The sequence below is a fragment of the Echeneis naucrates genome, chromosome 11 (genome assembly GCF_900963305.1).
Source record: "Echeneis naucrates chromosome 11, fEcheNa1.1, whole genome shotgun sequence".
Lineage (NCBI taxonomy): Eukaryota > Metazoa > Chordata > Actinopteri > Carangiformes > Echeneidae > Echeneis > Echeneis naucrates.
This window is the reverse complement of record NC_042521.1, coordinates 11,913,489-11,935,161: the sequence shown is the minus strand read 5'-3', so window position 1 is coordinate 11,935,161 and position 21,673 is coordinate 11,913,489. Positions and strand designations below refer to the sequence as shown.

Sequence of the window (21,673 nt, the reverse complement as noted above, 5' to 3'; positions counted from 1 at the left end):
GCACTTAATGTGACTCCCAACAGCACAAGTGGTTCCTGCTGAAAACAGTCAAACTTCAGTCGTCATTTGTGATGCGCAATACAGACACTGACACTGGTGCAATTCAATGGACTCTAGATGTTATTAGAGACACCTGTGAAGTCAAACTGTCTGTGAGAAAGGTTCATTACACTTGATGTTAGTGCTGAAATGATATATTGTTTGAGTTTTCCTCCCTTCATGTGGATGTATCAAGACTAAACTCAAAAGCAGATTCCCATATTATTTTCTATTCTTAACTAAATGGGAGTTAGAAGGTGGAAATATTTTTTTTGAAAACAAGTTCAGTTGCATACTGGTCCATTACACCTTGCAGTGCATTACACGCTGCACCAGCAGGTGGCATTGTCATCAAAGGCATTAGAATTATTGACTACAGAGGGAGACAGGAAAGTTGACTTAATCTATTTATATCATCAAACACGTGTGTAAGACTGATGCATTCACATACTCTTCACAATGCAAGTAATTTTCACATCAAATTTGTTTTCATATTTTCACATCTTATTTAGGTACGAAGAAAATAACACAGTAGTATACATAATGATTTATGGCCACCCAACTGTGTGAGTGAACAGTGGAAACTAGTTGGCTCGACAGGAGGAAAACATAGAGCTGCAGAGATGATTGCCTTGCTTGCATCAAACCATAAATTAAAAATGTAGCATAAGGGCATTTTGCATCACATTTAAAGAAGTGCTTGAGGATAAAGAAGTTATTGCTCAATTACAATTTGTGTATAATGAGGTGATCTTAAAGCTCGGTTTATTAATGTTTAATGTTTGCTGGTTTCATTCATACTTAATGTGCTGCTAAATATAGCATGACAAGAGAGAGATACCCCTCAAGACAGGAAATCAAAAATTGCTAGACTTCATATAGATACTGAAATACCTCGCCTTTAAACACTGTGTGAAGAAGCATGTTAAATATAGCCTCTAGAAAACACTGCCTATAAGATTGTATGTGTGTGTGTAGTCTGTACTTTCTGAGCATGAGTAGGGAGTGCCCTCCTCCTCCTCATACACATTCAAAACATTCCACACTGGATAAGGTCAGAGGTCACATAGTCAGTATGAGGCGGGTGCCTGTTTGACACTAACATGCAGAGACTGATATACAAACCACAAGATACATACAGGGTTTGCGTCGATATAAATCCATGGCAATTATGCGATTGTCACAAAGTGTCTTAAGAAAGAGGTGGAACAGATGGAGTGTGTGGGGGGGGGATAAAGATCAGGGCGAGGCCTTGACTCATCTGAGGTGTGTCCTGATCCCAGGTGGTTTGGGGTTCACTGAACGAAAAGAAGACCAAAAAAACAGTTCAACAAAGGAGACTAAAGTCATGAAAAAAAATAAGTTTGAAATAACAAGCTCTTGGCTGCTACCTCTGCTTTCTTTGCTAGGGTAGATCCGAGGGAAAGGCTTGAATTCATCAGGAGGAGGTAAATCTTCTACAGGGTGGAACTGGAACTTGGATTCAAAATCATCTGCAAGAGAAAAGTGAGGATGTAGTCAGTTAGATAATTGTCTGTTTCTTCTTAATTGTTGTTTTAATTTCTCATAATTCCAAGTTGTAAAAGTTGTCTCACCCAGGCTCTGCAGGTGTCCGTTCCTGAGACTGGATGGGGGCAGGGGAGGTGGTGGTGGTGGAGGAGGAGGAGGAATGCGAGTGGACAACTCAGTGGTGGGAGAACGTGCCGGAGGAGCTGGTGGAGGAGCGAGCCGACCTACACCTGCCACAAGGGGGTGAGAGGAGTCTGATAATATTAATGGAAGGGCAGCATAAAAAGTAGAACCACATCTCAACTGCTAATCTCTACCTGAGAAATTACACTGATATATATATATATATATATATAATTGCGTAACATACTGATTCAATGACTACTTGCAACAGCTGCCACAATTTTCAAACCTGCAATTGACAGTTTCAGACATAGAAAAACAACACAATCATTTCAACTTTTTGAGCAGGTGTTTTTGTTTTCAAAATTTTTGTGTGCTTGTGTTATATCTGTGTATTTTGTTGGACATAGTCGTATAGTTAAATGCCGTTCTATATGAAGTTATCAGCTAAATGTTTACGAAACAAAACTTAATATCATAAATGGCAAATTTTCAAAACCTCAATGTGGATCCTTTCCAGGTTCAAGCTTGGTTTAAATAAGGTATAACTATGTTTTGCTGTTGCTACATATAACCAATGCTCGTGTGAATAGTTGTTTACTGACCATTAAACAAGCGCTTAAGTCATAGTTGTGATTACAGAACACCAGGTCAAAAAAAAAAAAAAAAAAAACACCCTTTGAGCAGCATCACCTCAAGTCAGACTGGAAGATAAAGTTACTGACTCGGTATAGGAGAGTGACAGGATGGTGTGGGCCAGATCAGTGCTATCTGGGATTATCTAGGATGCTAATTTCAAAAGAAGAAAAGTGAAAGAAATATGAACAAAACAAAAAGGATGATTTCCACCTCTAGAGACAGTAAAACTGAGTAAAAGAGTGGAGTTGGATAATGATCATAAGGAAATATGTTTCTTCTACACAGCTCTTAATGTTAATGCTGGCTATGAAGCACTAGCAAAACTTAATAACCTAATACCTTAGTATCCTATTTTGGTTAAATCATTTTTTTGCAAGCCAACTTTTTATATTATCTGCAACACCAGATTGTAATTAGCGCTGCTCTATAGTGGGCTACCTATTGTTTTGCTGTTTGTTTTGTTTTGTTTCTTTGTTTGCCACCATGATGGGTGGTTCTCTTACTGATTGAATAGTCAAAAACAGACCATGTATCCACATTTAACTAGAGGATGTTCCCTGGACCAGCTCTTGGTTATTGGAAAGAAATGGAGCGTTTCACTGACCTGCATTTCTGGGCACAGCGGGTGGCCGTCGGGTGGGAGCATTACAGGGATATGATGGTGGCAGAGAGCACATGGCTAGTGAGGGCACTGGGGCCACCTTGGGCGGTGGTGGTGGAAGGGTTGATGGACAGGTATGGGTGAAGGAAGCTGGCACAAGGGGAGGAGGGGGTGGTGGAGGTGGTCCCAGAGGACTTTCCCGCATGATGGGGAACCTCAAGGGTTCAAAGTGGATCGGAGAGGGGGGCAGAGGGTAGAAGGACCCTGAGGAGCGGTCCCCTGGGACAGTGGAGGAGGGTTGGAAAGGTGGAGGAGGGGGAGGAGGAGTTGGAATCAAGGGATGGGATATGTTGGTGTAGTGAGAGTGCTGGATGGGGAGCCAGGTAGGCTTACTGATCTGGGATGGAGGTGGAGGGGGAGGACAGGAAGGGAGGGGCGGAGGCCTGTTGGTTGGACGATCCTGGAAGGCTTGAGGTGGGGGAGGTGGGGGAGGAGCAGAGGGAGGGGCAGGGGGAGAGGAAGTGGGGAAGGGAGGTGGGGGCCTGCTGCTGTGAGACGGGGAGGGAGGAGCAGAGGATGAAGGAGCAAGTGGCCAGTGAACGGCGCCCCGGAGCTCCACCGTCCTCTGAGGCTCTGGGACGTTGCTGGCATCTGAAGGTGTGGGTGTGTTCCACTGTGGCTTCAGGGACACGGATGAGCTTGAGCGACTCACTTAAACACACACATGCACAAGAGGACTCAGAGTTACTCTTATTGTAACTGAAAACACAACACTGATCTAGTAAGAAGGCGCCATCTTACTAACCTGAGGACTTCCCTGCTAAATCTCTTTGTCCTGTAGGCCGTAGAGTGGGAAACCCTCCAGCAAATAGCCCACTCAAAGTGGGTCCCATGGGTGCCACCACTCCTGCTTGACCTTGAATAGCACCAATGCTGCTGGAGGCATCTCCAGTGTTGGCAATGGGCTCTAGGGAACAACATACATATAGACTACAGATGAGTACCCATAACAGACAAAAGCAGAAATTGATCATGTAATTGATCATGGGTTTTTGTTTTTAATTTTTGTTTTTTTTTAAATACAAATACTTAACCACAACTCCTTTCACTTATTGTTTAATTCATTGAGAATGAATGTGCTCTTGTTGATTGTGGAAAGAAAACAACATTAAGATGAGCGATCGCACAGGCAGAAACATATGTTAACTTTGCACCACCCAGATCATCTGATCTCCCTGAGGGCCACCTGAGCAGTCTGTTTCCACTGGCCTGGCTGTATACAACGCACATACCAAAAGGTGCCACTTGGCCCACCATTCAAGCCCTCATCTCTGTAAAAGCTAATTAACTGACTAACCAAATTTAATTTTTCAAGTTTCTTTTTTACCTGTAACAGAAATGTGTTTTGTACAAAATGAAAGTTTTGAAATACTCTAAAAATTGAACGAGTGCCTTATTACAAAGGTGCTATGGAACCTTCATACATTTTATTGTTAAACTAAGGATAAAGTGGAGACACACATGTCCTCTCTGCTGTGTCTGCCACTGTAAACAGTAGTTTCCTACATTGTCTGTATCCTTATCTGCCAAAGGGCATTCTTTCCTGAAGTGAGCCCTGGATTGTGTGTGTGTGTATGCATTTGGATTTTTTTATTTATGTATTTTTTTTTTCATCTTTCTGTCATTTCTTGTATCTTCTTTTTATCACGACATCTGCTTTCACTACAATAGCACTATCTACACACTATTAGACCCAATTCCACAATGAGAATGGATTAGTCAGTGACACAAACACCATGTGAGTACCATTAAGTGCCACACAAAGACTAAGTGTGTCTGTGCTGGCAGGATGGTGAGGTTTTTTCTCTTACTATCAACAACAGGGGCACTGCGGTCGTTGACCTGTGTGACTTTCCTGAGCCTGGTTCCTCTCTGGATGTCAGCCAACAGGGCATTCCTTCCACCCCCCCCTGCACTGGACTGGAGTTTAGGAGCCTCAGATGGACACTGTCCAAAAGAGAAAAGGTACGTTTATATGACATTGGCCAGTGTTTTTACAGCACAATGTATGGTTTATATGTGACCAGTCTGCAAGAGCACAGGAATTTGCCCAGCAATTTAAGCATTATTTAGGCATAATTAGTCTCCAACTATTCTGATAGTGATCAGTTCTTATCTCTGTACCCTTTAAGAAGCAAGGAGGTGAAGTGAAAGCATGAAAATGAAGACAAGGATAAGAAAGTTAGAGGAGGCCATTGAGAGTGAGGAAGGAAGAGGAGAAACAGGAGAGAAGCATTTTGTCTCAGGTTATTGTTTCTCTCACATACTTCAGGTTATTGCTTCATCCTGAAGCTTCTCTGCTGTTTATCTGCAGTATGACCCTGTTTGCTGGCAGCAGGAGCTCACTGAATATGAGCCTGATGTGGAAACGTAACACTCCTCTGCTACTGAGACTCTGCTTAGTGCCTTACTGCGCGTGTGTGTGTGTGTTTGTACATGCTGTCTGGATGTGTCCCTTTGTGTGTGCCCAACCTCAATCAATAATGCAAAAAAACTCCTCCAGGTGTTTGGTTGATAGTTACTGAGAAGAACACAAGTGAGTGTTTGGATAAGAAGAGTGCACAGTCCTACCTGAGGCAGGGCAGCACAAGGAGGTGGTGGAGGTGGGGGGGCTGCTGGGGGAGGCGGGGGAGGAGGGGGCGCTGGCATGACTGAGCCTCAGATACCTGCAGAAGACAATGCACACCCTATAACTAGAAACAGACAGTCTCCATCTTATTCAAGCACTGCAGCCACCGGACCAGCCATCTAGGGCTTTTTCTTCCTCCAGTTCTAGGAGCTGCTACTGTGACAGGGAGCAAACTGGAAGATCTCCTGCCCTATTCCCTGAACAGGAAGAGCTTTCACCACTGTGCCGTGCAAAACAGGAAGCAGCAAGTGCTCCATCCTTTCCAGAGAAATCTGACACATCCCCCCTAACCCTGTCCTCTTCTTCCCACAATGCTCTGTGGCAGGACTTCAGAGAAGAACAATGACTCTTGTGTGTTGAAAAGTAATAGACCCGCTGCCCTTGAATTTCTCAGTGATCACAGGCCTTTTCTGCCATATGAGTGGAAAACACATTAACGAAAGGCATCAGGAATATCCCAAAACATGCAAACACATTGCTCTTTACTCTCACACTTTCAAGTGCAACTGGTTCAGTAATCAAAGTCATCAGCACCAGTGTCTATTGCAATGACTTTCCAGGATTTTGTCAACAAGTTTCAATATCAACGCACTGTTGAAACAGCTTGAGGTCTCTGTGGAATTTGCACATGATCCCCATAAGAAATGTAACAAAACACAAGGTCAAAGCAGTTATTGATTCAATTTTAAATTTTTCTTTTAATTTATTTATGCGAAGTTCAGGCCATATTTTTCCCTCTATGCAAATGGCAGAATGGCCATGGCTATTTCTGTCTTCATATCTGTGTCAAGTAGCCTCTGTGACGGTGCCAATATAGATGTTTAAGGGGGGCAAAGCTTGACACTGGATAGCCGAGCTCTTGCAGAACAGGTGCGGTACAAATACACTTCTCGCACACAACAAGGTATTCTCACACTTTTTGTTTCAATGGTGTGCAAGAAAGGTTATTTACTTGAGAGCATAGGTCCCCAGAGTTGCAGTGTGAACCAGCAGAAACTATGATATTCTGACTGTGGTCCCTGTTTCAAAACTCATCAATACAAACTGGCATCATGTACATCACGGTCAAATACAATAGCTTTATTCTGCTCTATGAGTGACTTCTATTGATAATTGCATTTTTTTTACACAGCAATACCCTTTCCCCAATTTCGTTCATTTTCATGTTCATAAAAAAACTTAAAATATCCTTGTAGGGAAAGTACTTGATGCTCCTTTCTTTCTTTGATTTTCACCTTTATAAATTTGAAAGGAAAATGTTCAAAGACAAACTGATTGATTAAACTATCATTACTTTGCAGGAATGAAGAATTAACAACCAGCCTGTTTTTTGTAAATGTACTAAAATGAATCGGTTATGGAATGGCTGCTTTTTCTTCGGCCCAAATATAATCCACTTCATAGGTCAATGCGGTGATATTTAGCAAAATTCTCTAAAAACAACCATGTATATTTATTGTTAATGACCCTTAGTGGTATTTTACAGGAATAGAAAAATAGAAAACTACCACGACCTACCGATCATATTAGTACAACCATCTATCATAACGGTGGAGTTGGTCTTACCCTCAGGAAGTGTCAGCAGTCCACCTGTTCGCAGGGAAAGCCTCAGTGGGAGACTGTCCTCATGGTCCGCTGCTCATAGCGCCTCACAGATACTTTGAGTCAAATGAGGACTCCACTTCTCCTCCGTTTGAGCGACTTACTACAACTTGAGGAGCTCCTGTCAACAAATTAGCTGTGGGTCTGACTTTGGTTCTGGCTGTTTACATTTTGTCCCCCTTTTGAGTTGACTGCAGGAGACGCACAGTGCAAGGCCACACCTAAACTGGCTGCTCAGCATGGGACCAATGGGGACTGAGAGAGAGAGACATAAACAGAGACACAGAGGGAGGGCCTCATCGCCTCAGTTTATGCTGACACCAAAACACTTTCCCTCACCTTGAATCACACCTGTGGATCAAAATGAACATTTGGCCTCCGGGGGTGTTGTTTCTGATGGAGTGGGGGATTTTTTTTTTTTTTTTCCCTCTCAGCTGGGTATATTTTAGTCCCATTCAACTCTTTTAGGTGCCCATGCTGGCACATTCCTGCCCCCTCGTGTGTAAAATATAGCATTGCAAGCCGTCCGGGTTCAAAGTCAAACATACTAATACCTGCTTTACCAATTGCCCCATAATTAAATGGCTGCTATGATAACAACAATGTATTAACTTTGACAATGAGAATAAGGTTTCATAAACATACATACTGTTAATCAGCCATGACACATTTACTTAAAATAAATGTTTAGGTTCACACACACACACACACACCTCAACCAGTAACATAAAGGAATGTGGTGTCACCAGCATACTCCTCCTTTTAAATGTAATTTACTACTGGCTATCCCGTGCACTGTAGACATTATATGTTGAAAACACTAACTTAGTCCAATTGCCTTTTTTTCATAATCACGTATTTGACCCAGTTGAAGGTTGACTTTTGAGCTAAAGTTTATTTATTAGAATTCTCTCAGCTCACGGGGACTACACAAAGCTTTCCTCGCACTAGTTCATCATACAAAGCACATATACACAAACACACTAGAATTGATTTTAGAAGTAATGAGATTTATTTCACAGGTAATCCAAAATACAGTAAAGCAAAATACATCATTTATATGGCCATATCTCCTTCAGTTGGACACATTAACTTCTTACTTCAATATCAGTAGCTTCATTTAGGAGCCATTATGTTATTAAACATTGTCGGATTTCTTCCTTCATTTAATAGTTTATCCATGGCAAGTATGTCCAACTAAACGCTACTGCGTAACTTCTTCTGCTACCTCATTTTGGTCATACATAAAGAAATCATTTGCACCTCATAAAAAAAAAAATCCTTCAAACCCTTTAGAATCAACATGTTTTTGTAAAAGTACTGTACTTATCCTTCATAATTAAACATATATTATTCTTATTACAGGGACAATGTAAACATCTTAAAGACAATATCTCCTTGAAAGGTACCTCAAAAATCAATTGAAACTGACTTTCAATGATTGCGGTCTCTTGCAGGATAATGTTAATGTTTATGAGTTATCTAATGGTGATGATGATGGTGTCCATGATGAAAAACCAGGACACTGGTAGCTACATTTAGTTTTTAAGTGCTCACAGCTGTATTTCCTCAGTTGATATTTAATTTTGTATTATTGCTCAGAAAATGGCTCAATAACCATTATAAACAAATGCAATCCATTTTTCAGGTCACATAATATTATTTCTGTAGCTTGTGCATCCATTCGTTTTCAAGATTTCTTGTGCCATACTTCCTTATTCCTGCAGTATTGGGCCAAAAGCTGAATGTTCCTTGTTATCCCCTATGAAACATTATGGAAAGTCTCAAAAGTTTCAAGCATCTTCGTGTACCCAAAACACTCTCCTTCTCATCAAGCATATTTGTATAGTAGTCCTTGATCTCTCATCTGTTCCTCCTTGTCACCGTATGTCCTCTGTCTCTGGTGCCACATTCTCTGTCTCTTTATTCTGTATAGGGAGGCTCGAGCGCACCCTCCTATTCTCTTTAAATCGGCCAGAGCGGGACACTTTCATTTTCCGACGACACGTTTGCTCATTGAAGACTGACTCTAGACGGGAATCATCAAACGTTTCATCGCTGAGGAGGCTGGAGTTCTTGCCTGAGTCCTGGGACTGGTCACCAGTGGCCTTGGAAACAGCTGCTGCTGGGTCTTTTTGCTTCTCTGGATAGGGTGCAAAGGGGTCAAAGTCTGGGCCAAAGGTGTTGGATGAGCCTGCATCCTTGGGACCACCTGTCTTCCTCTTGGTCAGGAATGCCTTCCACCATGGAGTTCTGTCTGTCATCTTTGACCTGAGGGAGGAAACTGGAACCGAGAACAGAAAATGTCAGTACATCTCCCCTTTAAACAATTTAACTATTTGCCTTTAAAATCAGTTGAGCATGATTTCAGAAAAAAAAATCCATGCTCCATGGATCATCATTGTACCTCTTATTTTCACAAATAAGCCTGAATTTAAAGACGTGCTCTCATAGCCATTTCCTACCAGTCAGCCAACTAAATCAATGAATAACCAGTGTAACCATGTTAATCTTTTTTTATTATCGTAAAACTGGTTTGGATTAATGAGTCATGAAACAGAAGAACAAACCCAAGTCGTGATTCACAGGAGAACCATGGTCACAAAGAGAAAGAGAGAGAGAGAGTGAAAAAGATCAAGAACTCTTACCTGAGCTGCAGCAGGTGAGTGAACTCAATCTCAAAGTAAATGTCACACTATCTGAATATGCTGAGATTTAAACTCGGTTGTGCAGTTCTTTTTCCTCAGTGGTGAAGCACTCAGGGCGACCGTGACAGTCCCTCAAAGGGTCGATCCAGTATCCATTTTACGCACGACTCAGGTGTCTCGACTCTTCATAACCCCCACCTCTGTAAAACTTGGATTCTCCTATTTTCCTCAACTTAAATAACTCCACTGTTCTCCTGTTATTCTCCAATAAAGCACAAATCAATTGCCACACTTATAAAGAGGAGCGGCTGCGGTCTACTGAACCAGCAGGTTTCCGCCTCCGAAACTCTCACCTCCAACTACCTGTCCTCGCCCCTGATTGGATGGAATCTCTTAGTTGGTCACGTGAGCGCCACTCAGGTGAATCCACAGCAGTGGTAGGTGGGGCTTGTGGTCGCATGGCAACAAAACCCCATGGGAGCCTGCGCCTCTCCGGTGGCCCAATAGTTTAAAAAAATAAAAATAAATCCGAACCCTTTGTATGAGCCAACCCAAGCAACAAGGCATGGAGCCAGAGGGTAGTGGAGTTTTTGACGCCCAGCAGTTTAAGAGACAATGTATTGGCATACAAAGAGAGGAATGGGGCAGGGAGACATTTAGTCAGTGCGGTATTAATAGCCCTGAGGTCGCTACATAGTTTCAAATGTTGGTTGTAATTGCTTATTAGTTGAGGGGACTGCGACAGGAAGAAGTCAGCAGTCTGTGAAAGTGGCATTGCTGCAGTCAGATTTCTGCTGTTGTAAGTTCGCATTAAATGATGGGAAGCAGTTTGGCCTGATCCTTGTGTTAGCCCCCCGACTGTACTTATAATCTAGTGCCAGTTTCTGTAAGAGTTTGCATAGTTTCCACACCAGGCTGTCTGACAAAATGAAGATATTTAACCTACACATGAGCATGATCACATTTCCTTGGGTGATACAACATGTGACCCCTCACCAGCATCCTAGTGTATGTAAATGATTCCAATCCATGCACAGCCAGCATTTTTTGATCTTTCAGTTACGATTATAATGACATCATTAGAAAATGTTTAACAGATTTGATGTCATCCACATGATGTAAGGTCTAATAAATGAACTATTAAAATTGATTTACTATTCCCCGGCAGATTAGTTATGCTCTAGTCTTTGTGTTGCCAAACTAATATAAAAATAAATAAATAAATAAATACTAGTGGCAGTTTTCACAGTAATAAGTGGTCAGCAGTTTCTCACTGGTTAATATCCTAATACTTAGCTAACAATTATAACAGTTGACCATTTATTCTGCACTTGTCGAAGATGATAACGTACATTTGCTAATGTAGGTTGCTGTGGTCACTTTGTGCTGTTTGGTATTCTTTTCTCCACTTCACGCTACTATTGGTATCTGCAATCCATGATGGCCCTGTGAAATATGATGATTTTAAAGTGACAGGCATGCAATAAATAGAACTTATTTTGTAATTGAGCATTTTTCAGTTAAGAAAAGCAATTTAAATCCTTTCCCATCAGATTTGGTTGATATTTTTGAGGAGCGACTGCAAAAAAATTTGCACTTCAGATTTGTTGACTCAAATTCAGATCTAGCTTAATTCATAGCAGAGGTCATAAACAGCACAAAAAACATTATTGCAGGGTTAACATCCATCAATCTGGTCATAAATATATTTTGTCTGAATGAAGGAGAACAACCCTCAAAAACTCAAAGTAAAAAGTACTGTGGACCTCAAACGCTGAACCTTGAAATAGATTGATATTATCTTCAACTTTTGTTTTTATTAAAGCCAAGTTTCAAAGTGTCAGAGGATCATCATTATTGGGGGAAGTGCATATTTGTGATGTTATGCTAAGAATCTCAGTTTCTGTTGGTATTACTTTGTAATGTCTGGGCAAAAGTTTTCTTTATGGATTGATGCCAAGAGGGAAGACCTAGTCTGAGCTGTGCAACCAAAACAGATGTACAGACAGAAACGGAGAGAGGGAGGGAAAAGGGAATGCCTTTAGTTTCCCTCTGCAGCTTAGAGTGAAAGTTGGTGTGGCAGCAGGAATGTTTGCTGTTTCTCCCTCTCTCCCCTCAGTAGTGAGCAGCCTGAATACCTGAGGGACTCCCTCTTCCGTCATTTCCCACCCCAGCTGAAACTCAGTCATTCTCTTACATCACAACACAAAAGAGAATGGATCAATAATGAAATTTAAACAAGTCATTAAACATTGCATTTAAATCAAGATTAAACAGACTAATTTATGAATAAAAATAAAATATTTCAAAGATACCATACCATACCAAAGTAGACCACAGACGTGACCACAACATCATAATCACTTTGTCATGTTGATATATCATCCCCCTTTTCGTTTTGCTTATCCAATATTTCCACATCTACTTTCTTCACCGAGATAATACAGGTAGTCTCACTGAATGTGATCATTAACTTTTGTTTAATCAGACAAACAAAAACATTTCTGAAGATTAAATATCCAAGTATTTGCCCACTGAGACTGAGAGGTATGTGTGGAATGTGTTGTCAAAATGAAATGGCATTGTCAAAAGATATTTAAACAGTGACTGGGATTACGTAAGCAATCTTTCCACCTGTATTTGGTTCCTACTTGGAAACGAGTGACTTTGTCATCACACACAATGTGAATCAATACACCTTTTATTCCTAACAACCACATGCAGCCATAATGGATAAGTTGCCTACTCTCAGCTTGGATGACTGCTTGAAATAAAAATTTCCTATTCCAAATTGTTTCCACAGTAACTTTCAAACCTCAAATAATACCTGCTTATAATACAGCTACCTCATTCGTTGACACACTGAACACATAAATGTGATTCATTCAACCGTGTATAAATGTTTGCATTTACCCAGATGCGCCCAGTTCAAAGCATGTATGCATGTTTCTGTCTACTGCACTGTGCATGTAATTTGTGCGTATGAGTCTGGCGAAGTCATTGTGAAATAATGAACCTGAAAATCTCTTTTTGTCATTGTACAGTATTGAACAACAGGTTGAACCAAGGTGTGCTTGCTCTGGGAAAGAGTGCAGGAAGGCAGCCAGTTGGACTGGTGGAGTCAGCTCAAAACTTTCGAAGGAAGTAAGTGACAAATGTAACTGAGTTTAGTAACTACACCCAAACAAAGGCCTGGTTTACAAGATGTTTCAGGCAACACATATTATTAGAGGTTTTTGAAACACTGGTTACAGCTCAATGTGCATGTTCAAGCTCATGCTTAAGATAAGATTGGAGGCAACTATCTAATGTCCATAGCACTTGGCTGGAGCAGGTCCAACTTGTGCTCTTATGAATAGATTGAATTTTAATTAATTATATTTTATGGTTTTTTTTTTTTTTTTTTATTTGATTATCACAATTATTGGTCCTTTGCTTTTTAGCATTGTCATACAATGCTACAAAGGTCATACTGAGTAAAGCACCTGAAACTCACCTGAGCTCCAGCTTTTATTAGTTCTGGAAACACCAAAGATGAAACACTCAGGAATGCAGAAAGGAATCTAACACTTACTGGTTATTTTCTTTGCATTATTATGTGCTCTTAAGCATATTCTTATAATAGACATGCAAATAAAAGAAAGACATGGTAATAAAAAAAAACATACTACTATGCACACAAACAGGTTTGCATACAGTCCTTACAAGGACCTCGATTACAAACCTGAATCCAATCCTGCCCAACTATGTTGGAAACCAAAGGTCTGAAGGCTAAAACCAACCTTTTGTAATCCTTTCCCTTTGCTGTTTTATTTTACTATTCCTCCCTAAAATACAGAAGTGAAAAAACGACTACAAAGACATTTAATATTGAGTTGTGATCCCTTTTCTTTTGTGATCCTATTCAAATAAACTTTTGCCAGCGATAAACACAGATTCTGCCATAAATCCCCACCAGTAGTTGCAAAATAAAAACAGGAAAATATTGCTTTAATGCAGGATGCCATTGTCATACCAGCTGACTCCTCCATACAACTTTGAACCAGAGCAGACTATATCAAGGGGAACCAGCTTTGGGATTGCGCATCTATTTTTAACTCCATATATCTCATTTAAAAAGGCAATCAATATAATCTGCCCTCTGCTAGTGTTCCTCAAAAATGTGTTTCGTCTTTTGGCAGAAAGCAGTCACAAATAAAGCCTTACACTCCCATTTTTATAGTAGCCTAACTTTTCCTCTAAAATAACATTGAATAAAGTTAAATGTAGTGACTTAGGAATTTAGTCCATCGCAGAGTTTTCCTCTCACCACCTTGTCCACAGTTACATAATAATTTTATGAAGATTTAATCACCTTTCCTCATCATATGGTATAAAACTATGTCTTATGGTTTCTGGTATAAAGCTGTGCACAGAGAAAGGGTTAACCCTGAGTAATCTTTAGATACTGGTATCTCAAGAATAATGTACTTTTTGGCTATATGTGGATCACGTCTTGTACAGTATTATTGCACTTCATCAGTCCTGACAACAAACCCCAACCAGCGTGGGACACCACTAATGTGCGTCCATGTGAGTGTGGAGTGTGTCCCGTTATTTAGTATTTGTTATCAGAAATATATGTATATATATGTGTGTGTGTCAGAACTTTTTTTATGTATATCTACTTGTAATTATACAATTGACTTGATAGGACACCCAGTCATTTGGTGGAGCGCGCTGCTGCAACGGACTGAATGTAAATCGTCCAAATGTGCAGAAGAAGACGGCAGCTGCAGCACAACACCAACGAAGAAGAGACATCACCCGTGCCATGTAATCACAACATGTCCAAGGTGATCCCGCAGATGCCCTGAGGAAGGCATGAGCGACATTTGACACGGACAGGGCTTCTTCTTGTCTCGGTGAGAAACTGAGCTCGTTGTTTTTTGTTGTAAAATGAGTCCCAGAGTGAATATCCTCACCTGTGATGCTAACAGCTGCAGCTAATGAGCTAGCCGTCATCCGCGTGACGGGAAGAGTTCACACCAAACTCCGTTTAAAATGGCAACAACTATACAACTTGTCAGTTTTTCACTTAACATTGGTCTGTATCTTGCTGTCATCCCGTGGATGGTAGTGAGCTGTATCACGGACACCGGCCTCTTAAAGCAGGTTTTGCTCAGTTAGACGTTTTTAATAGTCGGCATGAACCTGAAGGTTTAGTCCGCTATAATGTGAGCAGAGTTTAGCTTGGACGTTTTCTCGAAAGCACGCTGTGGGATGACTGCGACTGAATGCACTGTTTAACCAGAGAGGGTTCGTGTATGGACAAGGACCACAAAAGCTAACGTGTGAATGAGTCCGTTGTGTTTGTCGGGCGTGATGCTGATATGAGTTGTTGGCTCCTTTTCGATGCACTGCAGGTCGAAATGAACGTCCCGTGTTTCTTGTCCTCCGCGGCCCGAAGCCTCAGTCCGACCTGCTCCGCCGCCCGCCGTCTCTCCAGCCGGCTCCTGGGCCCCAGCACAGCTGATCGGTCAGTTTCATGTCCGTCCTCCGGTTGTGTTTGTTTGTGTTTTGCTTTTCCAGGTTGCTAGCTTCCGAGGCAGGAGACTGACTACAAGAAAAGAGCATTTTGACTTTATCAAGGAAAATGTTGATCAATGGTCCAACCAGATCTACTTCCCATTTGTCTATTAGTTTTACCTTACAGTGGCAGTTCACCCAATTCACTCAAAAAAAAAGGAGAAAAAAATGAAAAGTAGGAACAGCAGAAGTATTAGAGGCCAATAAAGTATCATTCAGGCACAAAACACCCAAAGCACAATTTCCCCAAAAACCTCACAGATCACAAAATGTGTTTATTGGTAATTTGGTAACTGGCCCTTTAGGTTGGTTCTAACCTACTGACTGAGGACTTTGTCCATTTGTTTTTTTCAAAACTTTGAATGACAAACCTGTCTTTTTTTGTATCAGAAGGTACATGTCCTCCAAAAGACAAATGGACCATCTTGAGAGGACGGCAAGCAACTCAAGACAAAATGTAAGTTGATCTTTTGCGATAAGTGTGTTGTTCTTGACTTCTTGACTCTGTTCACTGAATTATATACTGGTCTTAGACAGTCCATCTATTTGTTAACTCCCAACAGGCTCTCTATGCAGCTCAAGTATGTGGAATCATAAATGAGTCAGAGACGGTGAAACGGCTGAGGATAGCTGTCCATCCAGACTTCAATTTCAAAGCAGGGCAGTGGTGAGTGCAGGCTCATACAAAGTTATACTGTGTTGTGTCGTGTAAGGTGTTGGACAAGAGAGACAAAGAAAAATAAAGCTGTTACTCTGGATTACATGTGTCTCAATAAACAAATTTATAATGTCCCATCTTAGGCCAAATTGGTTAAATGAATGAATTTAATAATAGTTATCTCCTGTTCTGATCATTCTGCTGACATTGCACAAATTCAGCACCAGCCTCCTTAAAGTTTTCTATGATAGGTTGGATATAAATCAGAATTTTGCTTCTGTCATTAAACAGATTCTCATCAATTAAAAAATTGCCTGTAGTCATCCTTGTGGCCACAAGGTGGTAGTGTTTTGCTGGATTTTTCTAAAAATTGCCCTGATAGTTTTCCTTTCTTTAACCAAACTGTTATCATAAACAGTTTACATTCTTATACCACTGTTCAAGATCATTGTTGATAAGATGAAGACAATGGAATTCACCGCATCAACTACAGCAACTATCAAAGTACTTTGTCAATTAAAGACTTTGCAAGTATGAGTGAACGCAGGTTTTTGTAGGAAACTGTTTAAACACAGGGTTTTTCTGTGTGTTCAGCTTCGATGTTGCTTGACATGATTGCTGGATGTTGACTGTTTGGTTTTGTTTATCGTTTCCTAAAATTCTCTTTTCTTTGTAGCAATGTTCATAGAAGTATATGTAGAAAAAAATAAGTGGCACAGTATATTAAATTACAAGGATTTGTTTAACAGAGCTGTGATGGAAGATCTGGTGTGGAATGTGCTTTCGAGCAGAATTTGTCATCTCTCATATAAACTACAAAAATTACAAGTTTACTGCTTGTTGATCGAAGCCAGAGCTTTTTTGCTCAAGTCTGTCTGTCAGTCTGTGTTGCCAGTGTTAATGAGTGTACCGTGCAGAATATGTATATGAGCCCATACTGTAGGTGGGTGGTGGTGAGATAGAAAGCCACCAGCCAGTTGCCCCTGCGGCCACAGATAATGAATTTAAATAGATGGAAATGTTTGAGTTTTGCTGTTTTTATGAAGGAAAAGGATTGTTGAGTTGTTGGTTTCCAGGTGGGTGAGGAGGAGGAGGAGGAGGAGGAGGAGGAGGAGGAGGTGGGTGGCACATATGTGTGCATCATCACAGCAGATCCATATTTATTATGCCTCTGAGGGTTGAGGAGTCAGTCTCTCTTTAGTTTAACAGTGGGTCATTGTGTTGGTGGAACATTAGCCCAACTGTTGCTGTTTCCTTCTTGGGGGTGGGCGTACTCCACACAGCTTGTTGATGGGCAGATGTGACCACATTACACAAAAAAACACTAACAAGCAGGCAAGCTTTCATCTGGTTTGGTTTTGTTTTCCTAGCTTTCTGGAACTTTTGCCCCCTTCATTTAGGTCAGAGGTCACCATTTTACCTTCATTCACACTTTAACCCTTAGTTCAGCATCTTTTTACTCTTGACTCAACTATTGTTTAGTGATCTGAAAAGTCAGCTGCACATCCAGCACCAATAACATAGTGGTTGTGGAACATACCTACAAACATGTTGAACAATTATTAACACACTTAGCACAATGCTGTGCAGCTACATTAAAAAAGAACTAATCCTCAGTTTTTGGTTTATTTTTTATTTTTTTATTTTTTTAAGCTGGTGAGGAACATGATCATCATCTGACTGACATGTATTATGATTCCATGTGCAGGGTGGATTTCTTCATCCCTGGTGTTGAGAAGGTGGGAGGGTTCTCCATGTGCTCCTGCCCCGGTCTGCTGCAGAAGGAGGGGGTTATTGAGCTAGCTGTAAAATACACAGAGCACCCACCAGCACACTGGGTCCACACAATGGTGAGTGGGACTGTCACTCTTTCTGATATATATAGTTTTATTGTAATGTTAATTATTTTATTACCATGTATGATCAATTTTACAGATAAATTATTTAAGTTAGTGGCAAAGATTGTTGCCTTTGAAGAGAAATATTCTTCAGAAGCAGATTTGGTCCACAGGACTGTCAAGTGTGTGTGTGCACAATTTCATGACCATGGGAAAACGAGAGAGAGATGGACCTGATGAAACAATTTGAAGGTGTGAGTGCAGTAGCAGAGATGTGGAAAGAAAATGAATGGAGCTAAAGGATCAGGGTGTTGAGAAGGGGAGGTGTTATATGGGTAGAAAAATGAAATATCACTATATAATCATGAGTCAAAAAGTGAAGCAAAAAAATGACAAATCAGACTGCACTTTCAGGATGAGTTTCTTTCTGTCTGTGCTCTGTGTTCAACACTGCTGGAACATTAACTGTACTAAAAGGTGAACAAGTTACGTTTCAGGCATTCATCTACTGAAATAATTACTTATATAATTAGCTTGTTTTTTTCCTCTTTTTATTTTTCTTTTTTAAGCCCTATTACCCCTGATGTGTTTTAATTTTTTAAACTCCTAGTTGGGAGTTAGTTAAAGTGAGTTGCCAATATGAAACAGGTAATAAGTCTGATAGCGAGGAACTGTTATTAAAACTGGTGTTTGTGTGTAGAAGTATGTCTGTGAAGGTTCTCAGTCATCCAGGTTGTCTTGTTGGAGTATTTATGGGGAAGTAACTGGACTTCTTATCTTGTTTGAAGATGTTTCACCTCTCATCCAAAAGGCTTCTTCAGTTCTGAAGTCTTCAAACCAGATAAGAAGTCCATTTGCTTCTCACTAAACACGCCAAGACTGTGTCGAAGAGGACACTGAAATATGTAGTTTTGCTCAGATGTAAGGTTTGAAAAAGCATTAAGCATATAAAAAGAGTTTTCATGCAAAATATGCAATCAATGTGTAGCTGTATTGTATTTACCGAGAACATGTAGTTCAATTATGTTTTGTTTTGGGTTGTTTTTTTTTTTTTCTCTCCCTATTGATTTACTCAAAGTGAACAATGTTCTTCCAGCTCGCCTTTCCCTCTCTGTACTCTGCGTGTTTGATGATGGCTCCTAATAAATAGCTTTGAGCTGCTGTGCCATGTGTAAATAAGTAACAGAAAGAGCGAGTGTGATGTGTTTGAGTATTCTGAGGCTTACAGCTCTCAGCTCTGGGATCTTTTGATGATCCTTTTGTTTGATATTGCGCTCAGACTGCTCTCTGTGAGGCGGTACAAGTGTTGCGACCACGATAACGGATTAAGAGAGTGAGTGCTGTTGCGTGTATGTGTGCTTGCAAGCATAAAAAAAGCAAATGAAGGCATGTTTACTGCTCCATTCGACTTCTAAAGATGCTCACGGTTCAATTTGGGAAATCGCTTTCACCTTGGTGTAGGTCTGTTGTGTGTATGCACACTGATCTATTTACTATTTCCCGGGGCCTGTTTTGAAGGAAGTTAAAGCAACACTACTTGATGCAGAATTTATGTATTTTTTGAGCACAGAGGGAAGTTGGTAGTAAAAGTATCTGAGTTCACCTTTATGCTGCATTGTATTATTTGTCTGTACTTTGACTGCTTTCTCTCTTTTCTTTCGCCTCAGTGCACAGTGGGCTCCCATGTAGCCATGCGTGTCGGTGGCGACTTCTTCTTTGACCCGTCACCTTCTGACCCCTCAGTAGATTTGCTGTTGGTGGCTGGCGGTGTGGGGATCAATCCTCTGTACTCAATTCTGTTGCACACCGTTGACCTCTTGCATGCCAACAAAGCCTCGGGTGGTCGGGACTACAGCATAGGCTCTGCTCACCTATGCTACAGCGCTAAGAACAGCCATGAGCTGCTCTTCAAGGTGTGTTCCTGAATTCTGTCTTAGAAAACTTACATTACGTTTCCTGCTGAGTTGTCAACATTTTTTTTGTAAACTCTTAGTGTCTTCAATTTAAGAGTAGTTGTATTACATCATGTAAGTGTATTAAAAATGTACCACCTACGTTCTGTGTTCCCAGAACTCCATCATTGAGGCATGTCGGCAGTTCCCTGACAAGTTCTCCTATGATTTCCACGTCACGCAACAGAGCGCAGATGTTGACCCACACCCCCAGTCATTTATCAACCGTAAGTAATGCCCATACACACGCACGCTTACATGTAGACTTTTCATTGTTTAGCTTGGGTGATTGAGTGACTGTCACATTGTAGCACAGTCTGTCGGTGTTGATTTATCTGTGTCATCATATAGAACAGGCACTACCAAAGCTGCACATGGGAGACACAGAGGGGAATAGGTGCTGATTAATTGATTGACTTCCCTTGTCTTTCCAGGCGGGAGAATCACAGAGGAGGTGTTGCGGGATCATGTGGACCCACAGAGGACTTTGTGTTATCTGTGTGGCCCCCCGCCAATGATCGAAGCCATATCAAAAACCCTCACAGACCTCGGCCTCTCCGAAGAGCGGATCCTCTTTGAGAAGTGGTGGTAAAGCCACCCTTATTCCCTCTGTAGTATTGCGAGTGTATGGGGTGTGGTCAGAATGAAAAGAAACTGAGATATTCCAGTGATGTGGACATGAATATGGGTGTGAGAGCAGATGGGGAAATTCATCCTCTGATCTCTGCTGCAGCAACCTGTGCCTGGTGTGTGTTCGACCACTGGGACCGCCCACAGTTCAGCTTGCAGCTGACTCAGAGGCAAAAAAGATTTTTACTGGGTGACTGTAAAGCCATTGACTTCAGGACATGTTTGATAACCCACCAAATGTGTTTGGTGGCCGCATCTTGACACAAATGCACAACTTCATATTTGACATAATTCCCAACCCATCACTGCTTGAAGTTCTGTTTTGACAGGTTAATAGGTTGTTAGTTTTAACCAGGATTTTCTCAGACGTTTAATCAATGCAAATATGTTTTATTTAGGGACTAGATTTTTGGAAGTGAGCTCATTCACTTTTCTCCCAAGAGTTAGAGGACCAGATTGACAGCACAATGAAAAGTGAACATAGAGCAGTAGCTAGCAGCCAGTTAGCTTAGCATGAAGTTCGTAGATGGGGAAACTGCTGTATGGCCTTCGTCAAAGGCAACTGTGCTCTCTCACCATTGAACCCCAATCATTGGCTGATTGGGGTTCAATGGTGCACATGCATATTTCCCAAAAAGATGAACTATTATTTTAGTGCAAACAATGGCAATAAGTACTGTGATTTCAAACTGCGCACAAGTGTTTTTTATTAATATACCTCTAATGCTCACGGGATAAAATATGGTGTAGACCGTGTGTGTGCTTGCATGTGCACATATATATCATAAATTATGATTTTTTTTTTTTTCTCACATGCAAACTTCACGTAACAATCTCCCCCGTATCCAGCATTGTCCCTGCCTGTTATACTCAGTCACACTGTTACATACGTACACAGTGCCTATCTCCCACACATCCAAATACCCATGAACAGCTTCACATCCCAGAGGAGTGAGTATCCCATGGTGCAAGGTAATGGAATCTGTAGGTGGTCTCTGATTGGCTTGGATCACTGAACATCCCTCAGAGATGGTTGCGCGTTCCTTGTCACTTCTCAGTGGGGGTTGCGCTGTTGAGACTCATTTTCGAGTTGTTTTTGCGTTTCTTCCTCATATGAGGAAAACAGTTTATGCTGGTAATGTGAGATTTGAAATAAATAAAAAAATGTTTTTGATCA

The 21,673-nt window shown here is 41.0% G+C and overlaps 3 protein-coding genes across 3 annotated transcripts; 1 reads left to right on the top strand and 2 right to left on the bottom strand.

The window, feature by feature from the left end:
• Positions 1-246: 246 nt before the first annotated feature.
• wipf3 (WAS/WASL interacting protein family member 3) lies at positions 247-7,423 on the bottom strand. Its single transcript, XM_029513707.1, has 8 exons — positions 7,167-7,423; positions 5,543-5,637; positions 4,783-4,918; positions 3,717-3,878; positions 2,915-3,622; positions 1,635-1,778; positions 1,431-1,532; positions 247-1,337 (listed from the first exon to the last, which is right to left on the bottom strand). Exons 2-8 carry the CDS (start codon positions 5,618-5,620, stop codon positions 1,297-1,299), a joined length of 1,371 nt encoding a protein of 456 aa, XP_029369567.1. The 5' UTR covers positions 5,621-5,637; positions 7,167-7,423; the 3' UTR covers positions 247-1,296.
• A 1,659-nt stretch (positions 7,424-9,082) lies between these two features.
• Positions 9,083-9,466, bottom strand: LOC115051447 (proline-rich protein 15-like protein A). Its single transcript, XM_029514844.1, has one exon. The coding sequence runs from the start codon at positions 9,464-9,466 to the stop codon at positions 9,083-9,085; it is 384 nt and encodes a 127-aa protein (XP_029370704.1).
• Positions 9,467-12,925: 3,459 nt separating this feature from the next.
• oxnad1 (oxidoreductase NAD-binding domain containing 1) lies at positions 12,926-21,673 on the top strand. The gene is made up of 9 exons (XM_029513708.1): positions 12,926-12,994; positions 14,544-14,754; positions 15,256-15,368; positions 15,809-15,875; positions 15,982-16,085; positions 17,785-17,926; positions 19,582-19,827; positions 19,985-20,093; positions 20,301-21,673. The coding sequence occupies exons 3-9, from the start codon at positions 15,262-15,264 to the stop codon at positions 20,456-20,458; spliced, it is 933 nt and encodes a 310-aa protein (XP_029369568.1). The 5' UTR covers positions 12,926-12,994; positions 14,544-14,754; positions 15,256-15,261; the 3' UTR covers positions 20,459-21,673.

Bases quoted from the DNA above. Each gene is read 5' to 3' on its own strand.
- wipf3 (XM_029513707.1), bottom strand. From the start codon at position 5,620: ATGCCAGCGCCCCCTCCTCCCCCGCCTCCCCCAGCAGCCCCCCCACCT. The intron at 4,919-5,542 runs GTAGGACTGTGC...TCTTTTGGACAG, and splicing joins CTTGTGCTGCCCTGCCTCAG to TGTCCATCTGAGGCTCCTAA. The intron at 3,623-3,716 runs GTTAGTAAGATG...TGTGTGTTTAAG, and splicing joins TTTAGCAGGGAAGTCCTCAG to TGAGTCGCTCAAGCTCATCC.
- LOC115051447 (XM_029514844.1), bottom strand. From the start codon at position 9,466: ATGACAGACAGAACTCCATGGTGGAAGGCATTCCTGACCAAGAGGAAG.
- oxnad1 (XM_029513708.1), top strand. From the start codon at position 15,262: ATGAACGTCCCGTGTTTCTTGTCCTCCGCGGCCCGAAGCCTCAGTCCG. The intron at 15,369-15,808 runs GTCAGTTTCATG...TTTTTGTATCAG, and splicing joins GGCCCCAGCACAGCTGATCG to AAGGTACATGTCCTCCAAAA. The intron at 15,876-15,981 runs GTAAGTTGATCT...AACTCCCAACAG, and splicing joins CAAGCAACTCAAGACAAAAT to GCTCTCTATGCAGCTCAAGT.